At 35.1% G+C, this 20,688-nt stretch overlaps 2 protein-coding genes and 1 pseudogene across 4 annotated transcripts; 1 reads left to right on the plus strand and 2 right to left on the minus strand.

Annotated features, from left to right (window-relative positions):
* Positions 1 to 439: 439 nt before the first annotated feature.
* On the minus strand, positions 440 to 5,677 carry LOC107691308 (histone H3.v1-like). Of its 2 annotated transcripts, none has more exons than XM_016489850.1 (5): positions 5,559 to 5,677; positions 1,825 to 2,043; positions 1,645 to 1,693; positions 1,008 to 1,105; positions 440 to 873 (listed from the first exon to the last, which is right to left on the minus strand). In XM_016489850.1, the coding sequence occupies exons 2-5, from the start codon at positions 2,026 to 2,028 to the stop codon at positions 694 to 696; spliced, it is 531 nt and encodes a 176-aa protein (XP_016345336.1). In that variant the 5' UTR covers positions 2,029 to 2,043; positions 5,559 to 5,677; the 3' UTR covers positions 440 to 693. The 2 variants fall into 2 exon arrangements, with proteins under 2 accessions (XP_016345336.1, XP_016345337.1); XM_016489851.1 differs by lacking the exon at positions 5,559 to 5,677 and adding an exon at positions 2,266 to 2,490.
* On the minus strand, positions 2,532 to 14,504 carry LOC107691305 (X-linked retinitis pigmentosa GTPase regulator-like; annotated as a pseudogene).
* Positions 14,505 to 15,512: 1,008 nt separating this feature from the next.
* plekha3 (pleckstrin homology domain containing, family A (phosphoinositide binding specific) member 3) lies at positions 15,513 to 20,472 on the plus strand. Of its 2 annotated transcripts, XM_016489965.1 has the most exons (8): positions 15,513 to 15,901; positions 16,221 to 16,337; positions 16,437 to 16,592; positions 17,830 to 17,966; positions 18,104 to 18,287; positions 19,051 to 19,081; positions 19,186 to 19,295; positions 19,538 to 20,472. In XM_016489965.1, exons 1-8 carry the CDS (start codon positions 15,751 to 15,753, stop codon positions 19,657 to 19,659), a joined length of 1,008 nt encoding a protein of 335 aa, XP_016345451.1. In that variant the 5' UTR covers positions 15,513 to 15,750; the 3' UTR covers positions 19,660 to 20,472. The 2 variants fall into 2 exon arrangements, with proteins under 2 accessions (XP_016345451.1, XP_016345450.1); XM_016489964.1 differs by lacking the exon at positions 19,051 to 19,081 and having other exon boundaries at positions 15,514 to 15,901; positions 18,104 to 18,274; positions 19,538 to 19,643.
* Positions 20,473 to 20,688: the final 216 nt, after the last annotated feature.

Here is a 20,688-nt window from a genome sequence, read left to right on the forward strand (position 1 = left end):
TTTATAATATATAAAGTGCACAGGTGCTTCCGAGTCTTTCAACAAATTTAAATAAATAGGTATAAAAACATACAAACACATACATAATTGTATTTGTAGATATACTGCACATATTGGTAAATTTACTCAAAATTACTTTGAGAATGTATTTGCTAAAAAGTTATACAAATCAGACACTGCAAACATATAAAGGGAAAAACATTATACAATGTAGTACCAAAGCAAAACCATTATTGCTCACACAGCTCTACTTAAATCGATCTCCCAAACTCAGTTTTCTGCTAAAGCTAGTTATTTTGTGATGTCTGCTTTGCAGCACAAGGCACAGTACCATTAACACCACCAACACCATGTGTTGCTTTGTTGAACTGCTGATTCTACTAATTCTGATCCTTTTTTTCAAGTCAGAAGATGGTTTCAAACCTTATACAAATCAGACACTGCAAACATACAAAGGGAAAAACATTATACAATGTAGTACCAAAGCAAAACCATTATTGCTCACACAGCTCTGCTTAAATCGATCTCCCAAACTCAGTTTTCTGCTAAAGCTAGTTATTTTGTGATGTCTGCTTTGCAGCACAAGGCACAGTACCATTAACACCACCAACACCATGTGTTGCTTTGTTGAACTGCTGATTCTACTAATTCTGATCCTTTTTTTCAAGTCAGAAGATGGTTTCAAACCAGGTGTCAAAGCAGATTGCAAGTGGCTGAATGTGATCGACTGGATGCTGTGGTCTGTGCTCCACTGCTAGAACTCTCTGGCTCTCGAGTCTCTGGGATTTGAGGGGGACCGTCAGCTCCCGGTTTGCCTGATGTGATGATCTCTGCCTTATTGCCTTTGGTGGAAGCTCTCTTGAAAAGAGAAAGCTGAAAAAGCCAGGTAGGAAAGAGGTCAAACAATGGACCATTTTAATATTAGCTGGTTGCTAGGGTGTTACGTATGAATATGGGTGCTTACTGGTGTTTATTATAAAGATTAAAAGGTCTGAGTGGTTAAATACCCTGTTCCTGGAGCCAAAAAGAGTCTTTGGCTTGTCTTCTGTAACTTCATTCCTCTCTGACTGTGTTTCCTCTTTTATAAGAGTAGCAGGATCAGAATCTTCAGAATTTCAACAAAAAAAGAGAAAGACAGAAAAATCAGCTTATATAATCAATTTGCATTGCAATTATAATTAATTAATTTAATTCGTTACATTTATATAGCGCTTTTCTAGGCACTCAAAGCGCTTTACGTTGTCAGGGGGTATCTCCTCATCCACCACCATACTCTTAGAAGATATATAGAATATGATATGAAAAGGTTATTGCATCTTTTTATCTCACAATTCTGACTTTTTCTTGCAATTGTTAATTACAAACTAGCAATTCTCACTTTTTGTCTTCTGAGTTTATATCTAACAATTTTGACTAGTTTCTCAGAAAGGTGTCTAAAAATGCAGAAACAAACAATCGAGAGATGTCAACTCAGAATTGTGGGGGAAAAAAAAGTTGCAGGTACCGTTTTTTTATATTTTTAATCTGTGGTGAAAATAAGCTTCCCTTTATAGATGACCTAAAAAATGACAGACTAAAAACGTTGGGACTGTATAGGAATAGTGAAAAATGAAAAAAGGATGCTGAAAAGTAAAAAACACTAACCTTTCTTTGGTCCATCGGGGACAGATGCATCTTTTATAATCTGCTTTTTCTGTAGGAGTAAGAAAATGACATCACACAAACAAATCAAAGCAATACTGCAGTTGTTTACTGATGTGACGCTAAATCACTATGTTCATGCAAAATTAGTCTAAACGGTATGAATGAAGGGTTTCAGGGCACCTGTATGTCTGCCTCTGTAATGCTTTGCTCTTGTTCCTCTGTCTCTTTTCTCTTCTCATCTAGAATATCTTCCTTCTCATCACACTTTTCCCCCTCTTCTTCTTCCTCTGGATGCTCTTCCTCCTCCTCTTCTTCCTCATCATCATCTTCTTCTTCATCTAAATAGTCTTCCTCCTCATCTTCTCCGTCTACCTTTCCATTCATCTCATCTGTCCGGAGCTGTGCGAAAAATGAGAAATGACACAATCTAAACAGATGACTGAAATGCACTAGAATGGCAGGAGAGGGTTCATGTGAGTTGAGTGGTCTTTGTAAAATTAAAACTAGCAAACAAACTACATGTATAAACACACACACTGTAAGTACAGTAGGCACATGAACTAGGGATCTATTTAGGAGGAGCACCTCTACAGAGATAGTATATAAAGAGGGCAGCCTCACCTGTCCGATGAAGGATTTTCAGTACTCTGCCTGATTGCAATGGCTTTGCAAGTTGGCGATATCTCAAATGGCTTTCTATATTTGCATATTTACAATTCAAATGAAAATTTGCTTTGTAAATGTTATATTCTGAAATTCTCAGGTACAGCATGATAGCTTTCACTAAACAGTCATGTAGTATGTATTTTTCTTCATTTAATCCATACAGAATTTTGTGCTTTTGTTAAAATAAAAGAAAAAAATTAATATATAATAACACATAGGTATTCATTTAAAACGGATGCAAATAGTTGTATTAATTTAAAAATGGATGCAAATAGTTGAAGTAAATGATAAGTTTTATTGGTTATTATATGTAACAAAAAAAAGTTCACATAAGCACAAGTGAAAAATTGTAACTAAATGATACTTAATGACTAATCTTTGGGCTCAATTTTTCCAATTATTTTCTTCCAGTCATAAAGATTACGAGCTGCCATTTTAATATGGTTAGGCATTTGACATAAAGGCAGAAGACTGGTACATAATTTTGTATTTTTAAGAATTTAAAGTAATTTATAGGGGTGTTTCAAGGTTACTGACAAATCAAGCACATTTGTTAATAAAAGAACATGGCTGTCCATTAGATAAATCCTAAGGCACATCATGAGGTCTTCACTACTGCCTGGGCATATAATTACTTATAAAAACAGTTTGTAAAATAAAAATAAAAAATGTGAAGCAATACATTTAGTAAGATTACCATAGGTGAAATTGCAAGATTAATAATGGTGAAAAAAAAAAAACCATGACAAAAGCAAAAAGCAAGAAAGAACACAAAAGGCAAACATGAAACAGCAAGCTCATTAACTCATTAACTAAATAAAGATAGGGCTTGAGGTTGCTGAATTATTTTAGGTTAAGGTATTGAGGTAGAACATCATCCCAAAACTGCTTAGACTCTGATTGATCGTTTTGCGCTCGGCCTTTTGACTGCTGTTTTGATGTTTTCACACTTGACTTTGGTTTGGTGGATTCAGCCGCTTTGCCGTGTTTTCTTTTCGCCTTTTCCTTTTCCTCTTCTTCTTGTTCCTCTTCCTCTTCCTCACTTTTCTCTTGCTCTTCTTCTTGTTTGTTCTCCTCTTCTCCCTCCTCATCCTCTGCTTCTTCTGTCTCCTCTCTTTCTTCAGACTCTTCCTCCTCTGCTTCCTCTTCATCATGTTCTTCCTCCTCATCATTACTTTCTTCTTCTTCCTCTTTACTCTCCTGTTCTTCTACCTCTTCATTTTCATCCTCTTCTTCGTCATTCTCACTCATTGCTTCATCTTCGTCACTTTCATCCTCCTCATCCTCTTGACCTCCCTCGCTCGCCTCTTTATCTTCCTCACTTTCCTCCTCCTCTGCTTCGTTTTCACTCTCCCCTTCATCTTCATCATCTTCAGTCTCACTCTCCTGCTTTTCTGAATCTTCCTCCTCTTCTTTGCTAGTCTTTTCACCGTCTTCATCCTCCTTTGCCTCACTGTCACCTTCCACGTCACTTTCTTCCTCATTCTCACTATCTTTCTCCTCTGACTCCTCATCTTCGTCTTCTTCATCTGACTCTTCCTCTGATCTGTCATTTCTGCTCTCTGACTTTCCCTCTGATTCTTCTCCACTCTCCTCCTCTTCTTCCTCTTCACTTGTTTTGCTTTCACCCTCATCTTCTCCACTCTCTTCCTCACTGTTTCTACTTATCTCACTTGTTTCCTCTTCCTCATCTTCTATTCCACGACTCTCCTCTTCCGCAGCTTCACTCTCTACATCCTCAGTTGCCTCACTTTTACTTTTCTCCTCCTCTTCCTCACTTTCCTCATCCTCACTAGAAGCTTTGATCGTGGTATCATCATCATCAACCTCAGAATCATCATCATTTGCTAGGGTCTTGCTCTCACTTTCCTCCTCACTCTCCTCCTTTCTGTTCACCAATCCCTCGCTTTCTTCTTCTCGGTCATCCACTTCCTCACTCTTTTCCCTTCTGTCCACCGATCCCTCGCTTTCCTCCTCTTCTGATTCCTCTTCTCCTTCCTCCTCACTTCTTCTATATGTTCCCACCTCAGAATGAGCCTCGGTTTTGGACTCAGTGCTGGTTCTTTCCAAGTCACCATCTGAAGTTTCTGGTTCTGCCTTAACATTGATGGTGACGGCCGTCTTCTTGGCCTCTCTTGTCTCCTCTTGTCCTGAAACCTCAAAAGACTCACTCAGGGACGAAACGTCAGACAGAGTTCTCTGTTTTGAAAGAGGTTTTGGCATTTTTTGGGGTGCAGACTGGGAAAGGAACTGACTGACTGCTGTATCTCCAAGTAAACGAGCGGGACTTCCCATTCCCACATTGTGGAGAAAAGATGTCACTTTGGTGAGAGGATTTTCCTTCATTTGCTCTGACTCTGATTCAGATTTGAAGGCAGCTTCTGAGATAATGGTAGACCCCTTTTTTTGGTCCTTTACTAGCAATTGGCTTTGTTCCGCTTTTGATTTTTTAGTCTTCTTTGTAGAAATTTCTTCTTGGCAAGAGGACTGTTGTGAAGTAGTGGAGAGCTCTTGCATTGTCTTTTTACTTTTGGAGTCTTTTTTTTAATCTAACTTTTTGCTCTGTGGGACAAAACCTTTGGTTTCTGTCTTAGCAGTGTTCATTTCACCTTTCATCTTCTGAGCTTTTGGTAAAATCTCTTTTGAGATCTTCTTACCTGTTGGGTATTGGTCTTTATGCGTGGTCTGTTCAAGATATTGTTCAGCAACTATTATGGGTTTTGTTTTTACTTCTTTTTCTTCCCCCATAACCTTTTGAGACCGACTACTGACTTCCAATGGACGACCTTTGGGTTTTGTTTTACCTTCTTGGTTTGTTTTTGTACTTTCTTTTGACTTGTGAGCAATCTTCTCACTTTCAGCCTCTACCTTTTAATGTTCCTCAAGTATCTGTACTTTATTCCCAGTGTCTTTTCCTGTAACTCTATCCCTTGACTTCATCAGCTGTTTGTGTTTGGGCTGAAAAGATTTGGATCCAGCTCTGCTTATGTCCGTCCCCATTCTTGTGTTACTTCCTGCAACTTGGTGATGTGAAGGCCTTCTATCCTCCAAAGCTATAAGTACATTTTCCTTATCCTGACCATGTCTCTTAGGGCTCTTGTGGGGGGTCCCTGACCCAAGACTGTCTCCGACTACTGAGCTACCACTTGAACTTTTAAGTAACTCAGTCGGAAGAGCTTTGCGAGCTAAAAGCTCTGCCCTCTTTCTATAAAGGGCGGGGTCATCTCTTGGCTTCCCCTTCTCCTTACCGTGCTCTTTCACAAGCTTAACATTCTTCTATCCCAGGAAGCAGAGGATAAAAAGAGGGAAAGTGTTAGAGAAACGAATGAACAGGCAGAGCAGGCTGAACGAGAGCAGAATGAGCTTTAAAGCTGCAAAGCAAATGAGAAGAATAAGTCAATGAAGCGAAAAGAGAGAAAACGTAAGCAGAGGTCTAAAAGAGTGCCACCCTTTGAAGAATAAACATTTATTTTTTTTGCTCCTCAACCTCTGTTTGACCATCTAAATGGCACATTTTGAATTTCTTGAACAGCAACCCAGGTGAGCACTTACCTTCTCCATAGGAGACAATGTTAGAGTCTTATCGCTAGGGTCCATCTTCATTACATGAGTCTGAAATCAAAGAAACTTTCACATTAGACTTGGAAGCTTTATGTCTTTTATATCAATGGTTTTCAACAGGTTTTTCTAACTCAGATTTTACATAAAATGGCAACCCCAAACTATTAAATGAAGCCTGTATTTAATGTAGTTTGTCATTTACTTTTTCCTTTTGAAAGTCTATTTATTTTTCTCTCCTAATTATTCATGATTATACAGTTAGTTCTATTTGCATTTAGTATTGTGTTTTCCCATGACTCTGTCAGAATGGTTGTAAACACTGTGTTACTGTGCCACACTTTTTTACCTAATGTTTAAAACTGGCAGCAATTTCTCATTAAAAATGACAATAAACCAAATCATTAAAGGTCTAATTCTACTTATTTTTTCTGTATATATTCTATAAGCATGCATTCTTCTTTAATAAGTGATAATATGCTTCTCCTACCAGGTTTAATAAGTCAGTGGTTTCTCCAAGGTCTTTTACACTCTCACTATCCTCCACAATGCTTCTGTCATCGAGAGACTTTTCTCTCTTTCCGGGAACTTGTTGAGAGAGAAGACATAAAACCTGAGCAAGACCCAATAATGTACATTACCATTCAAAAATTTAGGGTCAGTCGAATTTTTTTTTTTACATGTTTTTGTAAGTAGTCTCTAATACTCACAAAGGTTGCATTTCTTTGATTAAAATTACAGTAAAAACACTAACATTATGAAACATTATTACAATTTTGAATAGCATTTTTAAAATGTAATATATTCCTTATATTTTCAGAAGCCATTACTCCAGGCTTATCCATTTTAATATGCTGCTTTGGTGCTCAAGAAACATTTCTTATTATTATCAATGTTAAAAACAGTTGTGCTGCTTAAAGCTGCAGTCCGTAAGTTTTGCCTCTTTGTCGCCATCTCTGTTTGAAAACCTGGAATTGCAGCTGTGTGCAGAATTATCTAGCTTGCGTGGGTTGTGAGTCGGCACGGCTCCAGCGCGGATGAATCTAATGTTTTGAGGAGTATGTGTGTGTGTGGCAGTCAGTCACTACACTGGTGTGGATATTCACTGTACTTCACAATCACAGATTCTAGCCTATGTCTTGAAATATGACCCAAATAAGAATTTTCACCGTATATTGCCATCTGAACAAGTAAGTAACAAGTCTGCCATGTTTTTTCTGACCAACTAAGGAAAAAAGCATTACCATAAATCTCGCTACCAATGGTGATTAAATCTAAAGATCGGTTAGCTCATATTTTTCTTTAAAATACAAATCTTTGTAATCCCAGGCTATCTGTAATCAGAAGCACATTTATAACTGGAATATAATTTAATTTCATTCACATGTGTTTCATAAACACATAATCCTTTCTGGATTACAATCCGCCATCAAAATGATAAATTTAATTATTCTGGCTGCTGTGAGAAAAAGCTATAAATGATCAGCCACCTGCAGGATCCTCACATGCGATAGCCTAGTAGCCGGGACAACTTCTTTATGTTTTCAGACGCGATGTAATGACGCAGTGCCATGCTCGAATTTCCCACGAAAACCTACCCGTACCACTTAAATTAGAAAACATTATTATAAGCTAACCTTTGTGAATCGGGCTAAAGTAAGGCGATAGTTTTGAACACTGGCTGGTCATGTACTTGCTCAAATATTGATTTCGGATAATTTTTAACCAAAAAAAGTTACGGACTGCAGCTTTAATGTTTTTTTGTGTGTTTTTTTGTGAAAACTGTGATACATTTTTTGGATTCTTTAAATAGAAAGTTCAAAAGAACAGCATTTATTTGAAATCTTTTGAAAGAGAATAATAGTTTTTAATGTGACTTTAGAAATGTAATGTGTCCAGATGTGTGCTGAATGTGTGCTAAATAAACAAAAGAAATCATACCAACCCCAAACTTTTAACAGTAGTGTAAATGAACATAAATTTGCACATTTTTAATAAATGAAACCACAGATATGCCTTTTTAATACAGTTTTTTTTTTTAAAGAGGCAGTTACTTTTGAGACTGTTGTGAGGGATCTTTCCCGGTTGTTTACTATGAGATTGATGGATCTGGCTGGGAACAGATAAAGATGCACTCAGCTGATTTCCACCCAGGGCTGGAAGTGTTCGAAACATCTGTCCAAACTGATCCGGTGAACGCTCCTGCAGAAGAAAAGCAACTCACTTTTGATTCCATATTTATCTCATATATGTGATTGTTTAGGTAATATACTATATTAAACATTATCATTAAGTTTATTATTCATCTTAAAATACACCACCACTAGTCCAATTTATAATCAGTTGCACTCATTTTGATCCATCAGGATCTACCCACCCGTTCTCTGCGTCTGACCCGAGCCGAGAGACTCCTGTGTAGGGTGGTCTGACTTTGCGTGTCCCCCAGTAATTCAGTATAGGATTTCTCAAAGTAGTCTTCTGTGACATCCTCCTCCTCCAGGATAAATTCCTCTGACCCTTCGGGCCTGGGCTTTGCCAACACAAGCATGTGACACCCACCACAAGTAACCTGAAAAACACACACACTGTTTACAGATGCCATGAAATCAAAACAGAAGTTTTGTGGCTTATATTGATCTATATGTCACAACAAAACACATTTACATTACCGTTTAAAAGAAAAAGGGGACAGTAAGATTTTTGAAAGTGATCTCTTATGCTCACCAAGACTGCATTTATTTGATAAAAAAATACAGTACAAACTGTAATATTGTGAAAAATTATTACAAATTAAAATCATTTTCTATTTTAAAATATATTAAAATGTCATGCATTCCTGTGATGCAAAGCTGAATTTTCAGCATTATTACTCCAGTCTTCAGTGTCACATGATCCTTCAAAAATCATTCAAATATGCTGATTTGATGCTCACGTAACATTTCTTATTATTATCAGCGTTGAAATAGTTGTACAGGAAATGGTTTTACATTTACAGTATTTTTTTGAAGAACAGAAAGTTAAAAAGAACAGCATTCATTTAAAAACAGAAATCATTACTTTGTAACATTTTGGATTAAATTAATGTGTCCTTGCTGTATAAAAGTATTAATTTATTGAAAAATAATAATAATAAAAAAACCTTTCTCAGCTGGATGTGAAAAATGGACCAAAATATTTATGCAAGTTTGCACAGTAAATTAAAATCTTCTTTTTGAGAAATTAATGATAAATTCAATAAAAGAATTAAAGCAAAAGGCCCTTTGATATTTTCTGACCATACTTTTTCTCATACAAAAGTAATTAAGTCAACAGGGTTATGAAAATGGCATTTGTCAAACCATTTCATGAGGTTTTAAAGCAGAAAATGTATATATCTGATAGAAATATGTATATTGTGTTATAAAAGGTTGATAGGCAGTGATGATACATACAGAATGTACATGATAGTCTAGGAATCTTGGACATAGGGTTGGTTTGAACTGGTTGGTGAAGTTCTCTTCTCCAAGCCCCAGCTTTCCATGTCGACCATCACCAAAGGTGTACAAAAGTCCACTGTCTGCAACCAGCATGTCAGATTCTTTATAAACAACCAGAACTGGCATATGTTTTAGAGGAAAGTCTATCATATCAAATGTATTACAGTACATAAAGAACGTTATCAGGTGGTTTTCTGTGCATGTTTTACCAGTAATCAGCGCTGTATGGTTCTCTCCACACTCCACACGTTTAACTCTGCCCCTTCTGAAATGTTCAACCACTCTGGGTAAACGTGACTCAAATATGAAAGTGCCGTGACCGAGCTGTCCAAACTGACCCAGGCCAAACGAATACACCTCGTGCTCTGCATTACCACACGTGCATACCATTCAGTCTTCACAAAGAAGAAAGTCAAGACAACAAAGCAAAATGTGTTCTCCTACCCGTAAGTGCCACTGTGTGCCCTCCTCCACAGGATACCTGTACCACTTTATCAGAGATGCCGGTCACCTGTTGAGGCACTTTATGATTGGCCAGCTTTTCTTTGGACAAGCCCAGCTTCCCACTGTCCTTTTCTCCAAATGTGAACAAGGCCCCATCCACTGCAACAAATGAAACAAGCATCACCTAGCAACAAGCCAGCTTTCATAGAAGGTCAAATAACGAACATTTTATGAATTCAATGCTGCCATACTGAGCCGTATGGATCATGAAGAAGAAGCAGGAAGGTCATCATGAATAGTCAAAAAGTGGAGATTTAAAATGTTATGCAGGTATTACAATAAAGTCACTCTGCTACATTTAAGAAATATATCAACTATTATTCTTAAAATAATAATTCAATATTATGTCATTAAAATTGTATTAAAATATTCATTTAAACTTTTTTAATAATATTATGCTTTATTATATATTAATGTAATTTAAAATAAGGCATAATGTTATTATTTTAACTAGAATTGTATATTATGTGTATTATATTATGTATTATGCATATTATAATTCATTAAAATAAGACATGACTCACATAGAGCAAAACTAATTAAACTTTATTGAAAGTGAAATTGAAAATAAAAAAAGTTATTATATTATATATGATAACATTATAGAATTGTATAATTTATATTTACTTATAGTATATTATAAACATACTATTTAAATATACAATTTCAAAATATTTTATTATATAATTTTATAATATTTAAATTAGGCATGTCAAAATTAACATGTTAATTGTGTGATTTTTTCTTTCAGTTTAACACGTTAAAAATATTTTTAAATATTATTTTTCAAAGCCTATTAAATAAAAAAATAAATAATAATAATGGCTTAAAATTATAATGCAATGTTGAATGGCTATAATTAATGGCTGAAATTGAGAGAAAAATGCATTTAGACATTAGCAGCAGTATTGGTATCATTGATACTGGCCTTCATTAATAATAGACTACTTTGTAAAAAGATGCTATGAAATCATATTTAAAATATACCATCTTTATATTGTTTCTCCATAATTTGGAGATTCAGTGTGAAATTATGACAATATAAATATATTAATATATGATTAATCATGATTAATTACAGGAAAATATGTGATTAATTCGTTTTTTTTTTTTTTTTGACAGCACTAATTTAAATATACTAAAATATTCAAGGTTAAATACAACATGTGAATGTTAAGAATAAACAACATAAGGTTTGCAGTTGACATGAGGTAGCAGTGGTATACGTACCAGTAACAAAGGCAGAATGATAATATCCACAGGACACCCAGGACACTCGTTTCCCCACAGAAACCTCCCGAGGAGTCAGTGCATTACTCTCCTTCCCCAATCCAATCTGGCCCTCTGAGTTGTCGCCCCACATATAGAGCCTGCCATCCTCTGAGATGACAGAGATATTGTTACATTACTGTTAATATTTGCTGCTGCATCTTATGCATGTCATATTACCCCCACATGTTTTTGGCAATAGGCACTGTTGCTGAAAGGCAGATGGAACAGAACTCTTACGCATCAGGGCAGCAGATGTATTGGAACCAGCAGAGAGCATTTTGACCGGTCCATGTTTGCTGAAGAAGTCCACCAGGTGGAAGGAAGTTCTGTCATCACAGTCACCCAGACCGAGCTGCCCTTCATTATTCCCTCCAGAGGCATACAGGTTACCACGGGCTGCTCAGTAAAGAAAACAACTATTTTAGGTAAGGATACATCAATACATTTGCAAGTATTTAGCACTATTTGGTGTCAGAAATTTTTTTTGAAAGAAATTAATAATTTTATTCAGCAAGGATGCATTAAACTGATCAAAAGTGAAAAATATGTATAATGTTACAAAAGAGTTCTATTGCAAATAAATGCTGTTGATGTTTTAAACCTTCTATTCATCAAATAATTATGTAAAAAAATATATATATATATCAGAGTTTCCACAAACAAAAAAAGGGGGACATAAATGTTTTCAACACTGATAATAATATTAAATGTTTCTTTAGCACCAAATCAATATATTAGAATGATTTCTGAAGGATCATGTGACAATGAAGCAATGGAGTAAAGGCTGCTGAAAATTCAACATGCCATCACAAGAATATATTACAATAGAAAACAGTTATTTTATTTTATTTTATTTTTTAACTAGTGCTGTCAAACGATTAATCACTTCCAAAATAAAAGTTTTTGTTTGCATAATATATGTGCGTGTTCTGTGTATATTTATTATGTATATATAAATACACATACATACAGTATATATTTTGAAAATATTTACATGTATTTACATGTCTATATTTATATTCATATAATTTATATTATAAGTAAATACATTAAATATATAAAAATAACATTTCTCTGAAATATATACATGCATGTGTGTATTTATATATACATAATAAATATACACAGTACACACATATATTATGTAAACAAAAACTTGGATGCGATTAATCGCGATTAATTGTTTGACAGCACTAATCACATTCATTTTTAAATAAAAAAGTCCAGACTTTAAATGGTAGTATAAATTTATATAAAACAATTTAAAAAATAATTCTAAACATACTATTTTTTTCTTTTTAAAGGTAATGTGTGTATTTTTTTTTCCATATTAAAACCCATTTTCTTAAAACCCTCTTGTTAATTCCCAGAGAGTTCCCCTATGTTGCCCTGTGGCCCTTTCAAAACACTGCTGTTTATTTCAGTGGTTCGCCTTGGTTTGCTGCGTCAACTTCTGGCTCGACTAATGGAATACATAAATAAATAATAAAATATGTAAATAATTAAGACGAAAGGGAAAACACATTACAACTTTTTTAAAAAGGCACTGATGTACTAGACTCAAAAGCATAAAGCGACTATTCTATCATGTTTGCAATAAAACTTACATGTATAAACAAGTGTGTGAGTTCTTCCACAGGCTGCAAGCTTCACCCGCTCTGATTTTAGGGCTTTCAGAAAACAAATATAGTCAGAGCATGTCAGAATAAAGTTGAATGCAATTCATTCTTGCTAAACACATTTATACAACCTAAACAAAAAATACAATTATATATATATATATATATATATATATATATTGTGACGGACGTCCCGGAGCTTCATCAGCGTCGCCCTGGCAACAAGCGAGGAACACCTTCCCGTCCTCATCACAGGCTGATCGGTTACCACTTCTTTGGCAACACAAATATATATATATATATATATATATATATATGTTTATTTATTTATTTTTAACAAGTTACTTTGTTAAAATATTGAAAAATTGCACTTCTCTCTGCTTTCCATATTAACGCAGATTATGGACCACTCCAGATTGGGATTAAGACAATCTATGGCTTTGTCTTAAAAAGATCTCTCATTTTCTTACAGCTACTTAGCAACATGTAATTTTGTGTGTCAAACAATATATTATTGCTGAATAATTCAAAATCACTCATCCTTATTATTTGACAAATATCATACCCAAACAGCTAAATGTAAATGACAGCATGGGAAATGTGTCTGCATAAGTGATTTATCAGCTGTGGATGGCAGAAAACACTCTCTTGGACTGACAGTCTGTCCTACCTTTCACACAAGTGGGTTTATTCACAGTGGCTTTTGTTCCAAGGCCCAGCTGTCCCCAGTTATTGCTGCCAAACATAAACAGCTTCCCATTTTCTAAACACAATAGGAATAGCGACAGGGTGAATGAACAAAATGATGGAATAAGACTGTATTTACCAATATCCACCACTAAAATCATAAATCACACCTGTCACCAGTGCTGTGTGCTCATCTCCACAGGCAATTCTCAAAGGTACATCATTTTTTAACCAGAATTTACTGGGGGCATTATCTGCGAATTTACTCTTTCCAAAAGTGAAGACGGCTCCGGATTCTAAAAAAAAAAAAAATAGAACAATGCAGACAGACAAATTTAATGTCGCCATCTTGGTATTTTATGACTGTTGTGATGACTGTTGTTATCAAAAACAAGCTGTTTTTATCACGAAGCATACAGTTTTACACCATATTGCGTTGTAAACAAGTAGTAATTTGTATAATTTTTAGTTGAAGTTTCTGGTTCTTTGTATGTATACACATTCATATGGTTAAAATTAATGTTTACTTCATAGAACAGGGAGAGGGAGGGAGAGAGAGAGAGAGAGAGAGAGAGAGAGAGAGAGAGAGAGGCGTGACCACATGGCGTGGTTGCCTTGGCGACAGGTTGCCACAGGCGTCAATGAAAGAGCGGGACAGTGTTCAGTGAATAAAATACAAAACACAAACAGCCATTAACACTTATAAACCCTGATAAATATAGTATTAGCAGGGCATAAAAGCAGTTAAGACATGTTTACATCAGTACATCATTCGCTTCCACTATGTAGCACCGTTATATAGCCTGTAGGCTAATCATAAACAGCCAACAGAGTTAAAGAAACACACGTTTCGCAAATGAAAATAACTAAAGAATTTACACTTTTAATCACTAATGCAGCACATAATATTTACCAGGGATCTCATTTTCTGTTTCTTCGGCCATCTCCCCCGACTAATCAGCTTATTTACACTGGGCTCTAGGAAGTGTGACCAAGAAGTTTCTAATATGACAGAAACCGTCCGCTTTACATGTTTTTCCGCGTTGAGGTGGCACGTGTTACTCGTCAGATTCTTTGAGTTTTCTGAGAGCTCTGACTTGTACCACGTGACCGCTGTACCACCTGACCACATCCACCGCAGGCTCTGTTTAGGCTTTGATAGTGATGCCATAGAAAAACATAATTCCGAGGACGCACACAGCTCATTGACTGTATGGAACAGCTCCGAGTAGAACGTCACGTGCTGTCATCTCGAAATTACGGTAATTACGATACGGCGTGAACGCAGCATAAGCTGCGGCTACTGGGCATGCGCACATCAATATAGCGCTTTTTTTGGTCACGCTGTACAATAATAATTACTGTTGTTGCATTATTGTAAGGGGTAGGTAAAAAAAAAAAATTATTATTGTTTGTGTCCGGCCGCAGCTGTATCCCTTCTAGACACAACCGTATACCTATGATAAACATTAATTATATTATAGGTTGTATTGTCTTAAAATTACCTTTTTAAATGTGTGTGTGTGTGTTTCAAATATGATTTTTCAGTCGTTTTAAAAAAATGTGTAAAACAATACATTAACTTAGTAAATTTTGGTCACAGTCACAGATGGAACTAAATGTGTCTTTATACGAATGATTTACCGTAAATCTATCTATCTATCTATATCTATCTATCTATCTATCTATCTATAATTAAATAAATAAAAATATAAAATATAAAAACTATATTATGTATTATATATATATATATATAATTTATTATACGAATTTTATAAAACATTAATGTAATAAAATTGTAATGTAATGTAATGAAATTATATACATTGAATTCATATACTATTTTCTAAATTTAATATACTATAATATATTGTTTTGTAATATTCAGTAATATGTAATATTCTCACTATTTTCACTAAAACCCAATCTCACTAGCAACACAATCTTCTGTATCTGTATATTGTAAAAATAAACAACAACAACAATAATAATACAGTAATAATGATAATAATAATAATACGCCTATGTTTACACAACACAATCATTTGCAAGACATTTTACTTTGCAGTGTTTCCATATTAGAGTGGAGTGGCTAGGCAGCGAAGAATCTCTAAATAAACGCCTCTTCCGGTTCAGTCTGTAAACAGTGATCTCATCCCCAATCTTGCGCCGTCTTCCTTTAGCAGAATCTCCCAGCATGTGCGGCACGCCGTCTCCACAGAAATGACCGTGAAAGCGAATGTTTATGTTTCCGTGTCCTTACGATCCGCCCGTTCTTTTGACATAATGATGAGTAGCTGGGGATCTTTGAGTTAGCCTGGAGCATGCTAGCATGCTTATTAGCCTGTAAAAGGGGGCAAACAAGCAGCTGCATGGTGCAAGCTCTGTTAAAGCTGCGTTCAAGTGTTTTTCCTGGGTTTTCTGCTTGGAGAATAATGGAAGGCGTGCTTTACAAATGGACAAACTATATGACAGGTAAGAGTGAATGGCACTGACATATAGACACTTGAGCTTCAGTCAGACAGCCCTGCAAGATTTGTCTCATGATGTCTGTAACGTTAACTTATATTATAGAGAGAGAGACTGCTGCGGATGCATGCAACTTTGTTCTTTTGTGCTGTATTGCTTTTTGCATTGCTTCTTTTCTAAAACACCCTATGCTTTCGAAATATAGTAATAATATAGCTCATGTGTCAAACTTCCCGTCGTGTCATGTGATGTTACGATACTTCAAGTTAAGAAAGTTGCATTTTGGATGCGTTTTGTGATCTGATAATACTTTATTTCATGACAGGATGGCAGCCAAGGTGGTTTGTGCTGGACAATGGCATTATTTCATACTATGATTCACAAGATGACGTGTGCAAAGGTAGCAAAGGCAGTATTAAGATGTCAGTATGTGAAATTAAAGGTGAGATCTGAGATTGTATATCTTATCTGCAAAATCTTCTTATGACAAATTAAACTGGTTATTCTTATGTCATTTTTGACTTCCTTGTGTTTGCTCCAGTTCACCCAACTGACAACACGCGTCTGGAGCTGATCATACCAGGAGAGCAGCATTTTTACGTGAAGGCAGTGAATGCAGCGGAGAGGCAGAAGTGGCTGGTGGCTCTGGGAAGCTCCAAAGCTGGACTCATTGACACTAGAACCAAAAAAGAGAGGGGTGGGCTTCTCTTAACAGTTTGCTCTCTGGTCATATTCTTGTTTTTTATTGTTCTCTTTTGCCTTGTCATAGCACAAGACTAAAAACACAGTAAAATGTTTGGTTACACTTTAAAATACCAATATTTTCATACATGTTATTGATTCTCCACAGATGTTCATAAACTAATAGACTAATAATAATAACAAAAATTATTAGTAGTAATATTATTAATATTGTTAACAAAATAATACACATTTTTATTTATTATTACAATTAAAAAAGAAAAATAATATTTATATACACATTAATATCTTAAGCATTATTTATCTTAAAATTTTCTTAACATGTATGTATGTACACACACAAGTAAAAAACAATAATTTAATCAAATGTAAAAATATAGATTTAAAGGGTTAGTTCACCCAAAAATGAAAATTATATAATTAATTACTCATCCTCATGTCGTTTCAAACCTGTAAGATCTTCAGTGGTTCAACCATAGTTTTATGAAGCTACGAGAATAGTTTTTGTGCTCAAAGAAAACAAAAATAATGACTTTATTCAATAATTTCTTCTCTTCCGTGTCAGTCTTCGACACGCTTTCACAAGAATACCACAATGCAGGAGCCGGCGTTCTGATGTAGAACTCGTTATTTTTGTTTTCTTTGTGCACAAAAGATATTCTCGTAGCTTCATAAAACTATGGTTGAACCACTGAAGTCACATGGACTATTTTAACGATCTCCTTACTACCTTTCTTGGCCTTGAACGTGGTAGCTGTGTTGCTGTCTATGCAGGGTCAGAAAGCTCTTGGATTTCATCAAATATCTTAATTTGTGTTCCGAAGATGAACGGAGGTCTTACAGGTTTGGAACGACATGAGGGTGAGTAATTAATGACAGAATTTTCATTTTTGGGTGAACTATCCCTTTAAATAAATCATATTTGATATTGTATTATCATTATATTTTTAGAATAGAATGATATGCTGATAAAGACAATAATATGTAAGTACCCAGATGTAATAAAATATGTATATACATATACTGTATATATATATATATATATATATATATACAGTATATACACACACACACATACACTGTATTGAAGTTCAGTGGGAAATTCACGTCAGAGACAAAAGGCTTTCATATACTGAATTCATGTTTCCTAGTTGCGCATCAGTAATCTTGACTGCTAAGCAGTATCAAGGCCCATTAACAGTTGCATTTCCTCTCTTAATGGGTTTTTGCAGAGTTAACAGAAACCACAGAATCCCTGAAAACCAAGATGTCAGAGCTGCGCCTGTACTGTGACTTACTAATGCAGCAAGTGCATACTATTCAGGAGTCAGTGGAACAGGAAGGAGAGTCGACGGTGGCCAGCACTGAGGTTAGCTCTTTTTCTTTCAAACCACAGTAATCATTGCAATTATTGCAGTTGGGTGGGTGTGATATAAAAAGGTTATCATCATAGTAATCAACTCTTTTAAACCAAATCGTTGTATTTTCTGCTGTTTTCTTCCCCAGATGAGGAATGAGGCGTCCTCGTTACTGAGTGCCACCTGTGAAACCTTCATCAAAACACTGGAAGAATGTATGAAAATTGCTAATTCCAAGTTTAAGACTGATATGTTGCAATCCAGTCCGTCTGATTCCATAATGTCCCCCGTGTCCCCCTCTCCCGTCCAAATGTCTCGGGTAAAGACACAAGCATAAATCACATACAATTTTCTATTTTTATTCGTAGTTCCTATTTCTATTAGTTTGTATGGCATTTTTTTATGGCAAGTTATTTGGGTGAATTTTACAAAGACATGCCCAAGTCATGTTTGACCCCAAAATCAATGGAAAAAATTCAAAACTTATATTTAACATAAAGGATATGGAGCTTGTTTTTGACTCTTTACATTGTGCATTATTTTCATGACAATTAAATGAATGAATCAGATAATTACGTACATTTTCACCCCAAATTCTGATTATCTCAAATAATTATTATTATTTTGTTTTTGTTCACATTATTGTAATGAGAATATTTTTTACATCACAGTAATGAGAATTGGAGGAAAATATCCCCAAAAACCTAAAGCCTCTTTTTCTTTATGTATAATGTATTGTTGTTTATTTTATGATTTTGTTGAGAAACTTGGACATATTCTTTGCTCACTCACTTACTAGTAAAATGTATGATATGTTATTTTAGTATTATTTATATAAAATACTATTATAGTATTTATCAATATTTTGAATGAGCTTTTATTTGTATTTTTTTCCATTTTCATTTTAGTTTTAGTAACTTAATTAAATAAAATGTGTAATTAAGTAATAAAAAAGTAATAGTAATTAATTTTGGTACTTTACCTCAAAATTACTTTGTTTCAATGAATTGCCAAGGCAATGTTTCTAATATTTTTTTCATCTATTTTATTTTGGCTGTAGTTCAACAAAAAGAATTGTAATATTTTTATATATATTTTATTATCCTGGCACCTACAATTATGAAAGGTACAAAAGGTTTACACAACACACATACTTCTTGTTTTTGGTCCATACAGCTTATGCCGTTATTTTCTGAGTGCCTATAAATACAGGTGCTGTTTTCCTTCAAGGTCAAGCTTGCCAAAAGAGAGCATGGCGTTGCAGAAGTCCTCCCAGAGACGGACACGGACATGCTCGGATACAGAAGCTCACAGCGACAGAGGGGCCGAGGAGACGGAGCGTGAGTCACGCAGACACACACACACACACACACACACACACACACACACTTGTATCTGACACTGTGCCCACACACAGATCAAATTCGATTTCTGAGTAACCTAAACGCTTAGTTTGCACCAAACTTTGTTGCTTGAGCAGTCACTGAATCTTTCTGAAATTCTTTCTTTTTGAAATTCTTGTGGCCCTAATAATGAGTCCAGCATAAAAAAGTAATCCTTGCGCCTCTTGTGTTTTTCACAGGCTTGATGTTCCACAGAGCCAACATTAATGGTGACTCCACTCCAAGTATCCCAGAAGAAGTTGGAACGAGCACAAAGTTCCTGTCGGAAACTGACACTCCGGAATCTGACCTTTCCCTCTGAACCACACGAGACGGCTTTTGAGATGGGGAATAAAAGGAAAACTCGTACTGCTATGCAGTCATAGATTGTGCCGTTATATACAGTAGATGGATTTTACAAAGTATTGTTGTATTTCCTGATGAAGAAGAATTCGGTGGCACTTTATAAAAACAGATTATGAAGAAAACAGTAGTCTGATTTGAATGTTTATACTCTTCCAGGTATTTTAAGATATTCGTTTGCCTTGATGCTAAGATGTTTTTCTTTTCTTTTTTTTTTGTCATAAATAATTATTGCTGTATCCCTTCAGTGAAGAGTTGAAGATGTTTGTACTGGATTTCTAACGTGCTGTGCAGTTGCCTTTGTTAAATGGGAACCTTGATGAAAAGGTTTTTGTTGCTGTGCCAAGGGGTTGTGCATACATGCTGACATTAACTTTGACAGTTTGTTTTTTTTATTCACTCGGCATTCAATGTTGTTCATTAGTTTATGCTGCAGAATACATTTATTTATTTTTGTATGTCACTAGAATTTTCCCCCCCAAATTGTTTTTGCCTTAATTCTTCGTATAGAGGAATTTGATCCTTTAATTATTGTAATGTTTGGAAAAAATGATTAAAATGCTGTAGCAAGATAATTATTTCTTTAATCTCCAAAAATCTAACTGGGTTTCATAAATATGAGGGTGTTTTTTATGTATTAATCTCTGTAATCATGTTTTATCGAACACTGAGGCAAAAAGAGAATTAATAATACAAATGAAATACTTTCATGCAGTCCATGATGACTTGACTTTTTTTTTTACTCACTGGGCATTCAGTGTTGTTTACTAATTTATCATGCAAAACAGAGTTACATATTTATTTTTATATGTAACTAGCTTTTACCCCAGAAAGTTGTGGGGGGTGGAGGAGATTAAAAAGCTATGGTGAGGTTATTACTACTTTTATCTCTAGTAGGTTTCATAAGTATGAGTTCAACTTTTTTTTTTTTTCAATTATATATTCTCTGTAATCGTGTTGTCAGGAGAATTAATAATACAAATGAAAC

This window comes from Sinocyclocheilus anshuiensis, unplaced genomic scaffold, assembly GCF_001515605.1.
Source record: "Sinocyclocheilus anshuiensis isolate Anshui unplaced genomic scaffold, SAMN03320099.WGS_v1.1 scaffold1154, whole genome shotgun sequence".
Lineage (NCBI taxonomy): Eukaryota > Metazoa > Chordata > Actinopteri > Cypriniformes > Cyprinidae > Sinocyclocheilus > Sinocyclocheilus anshuiensis.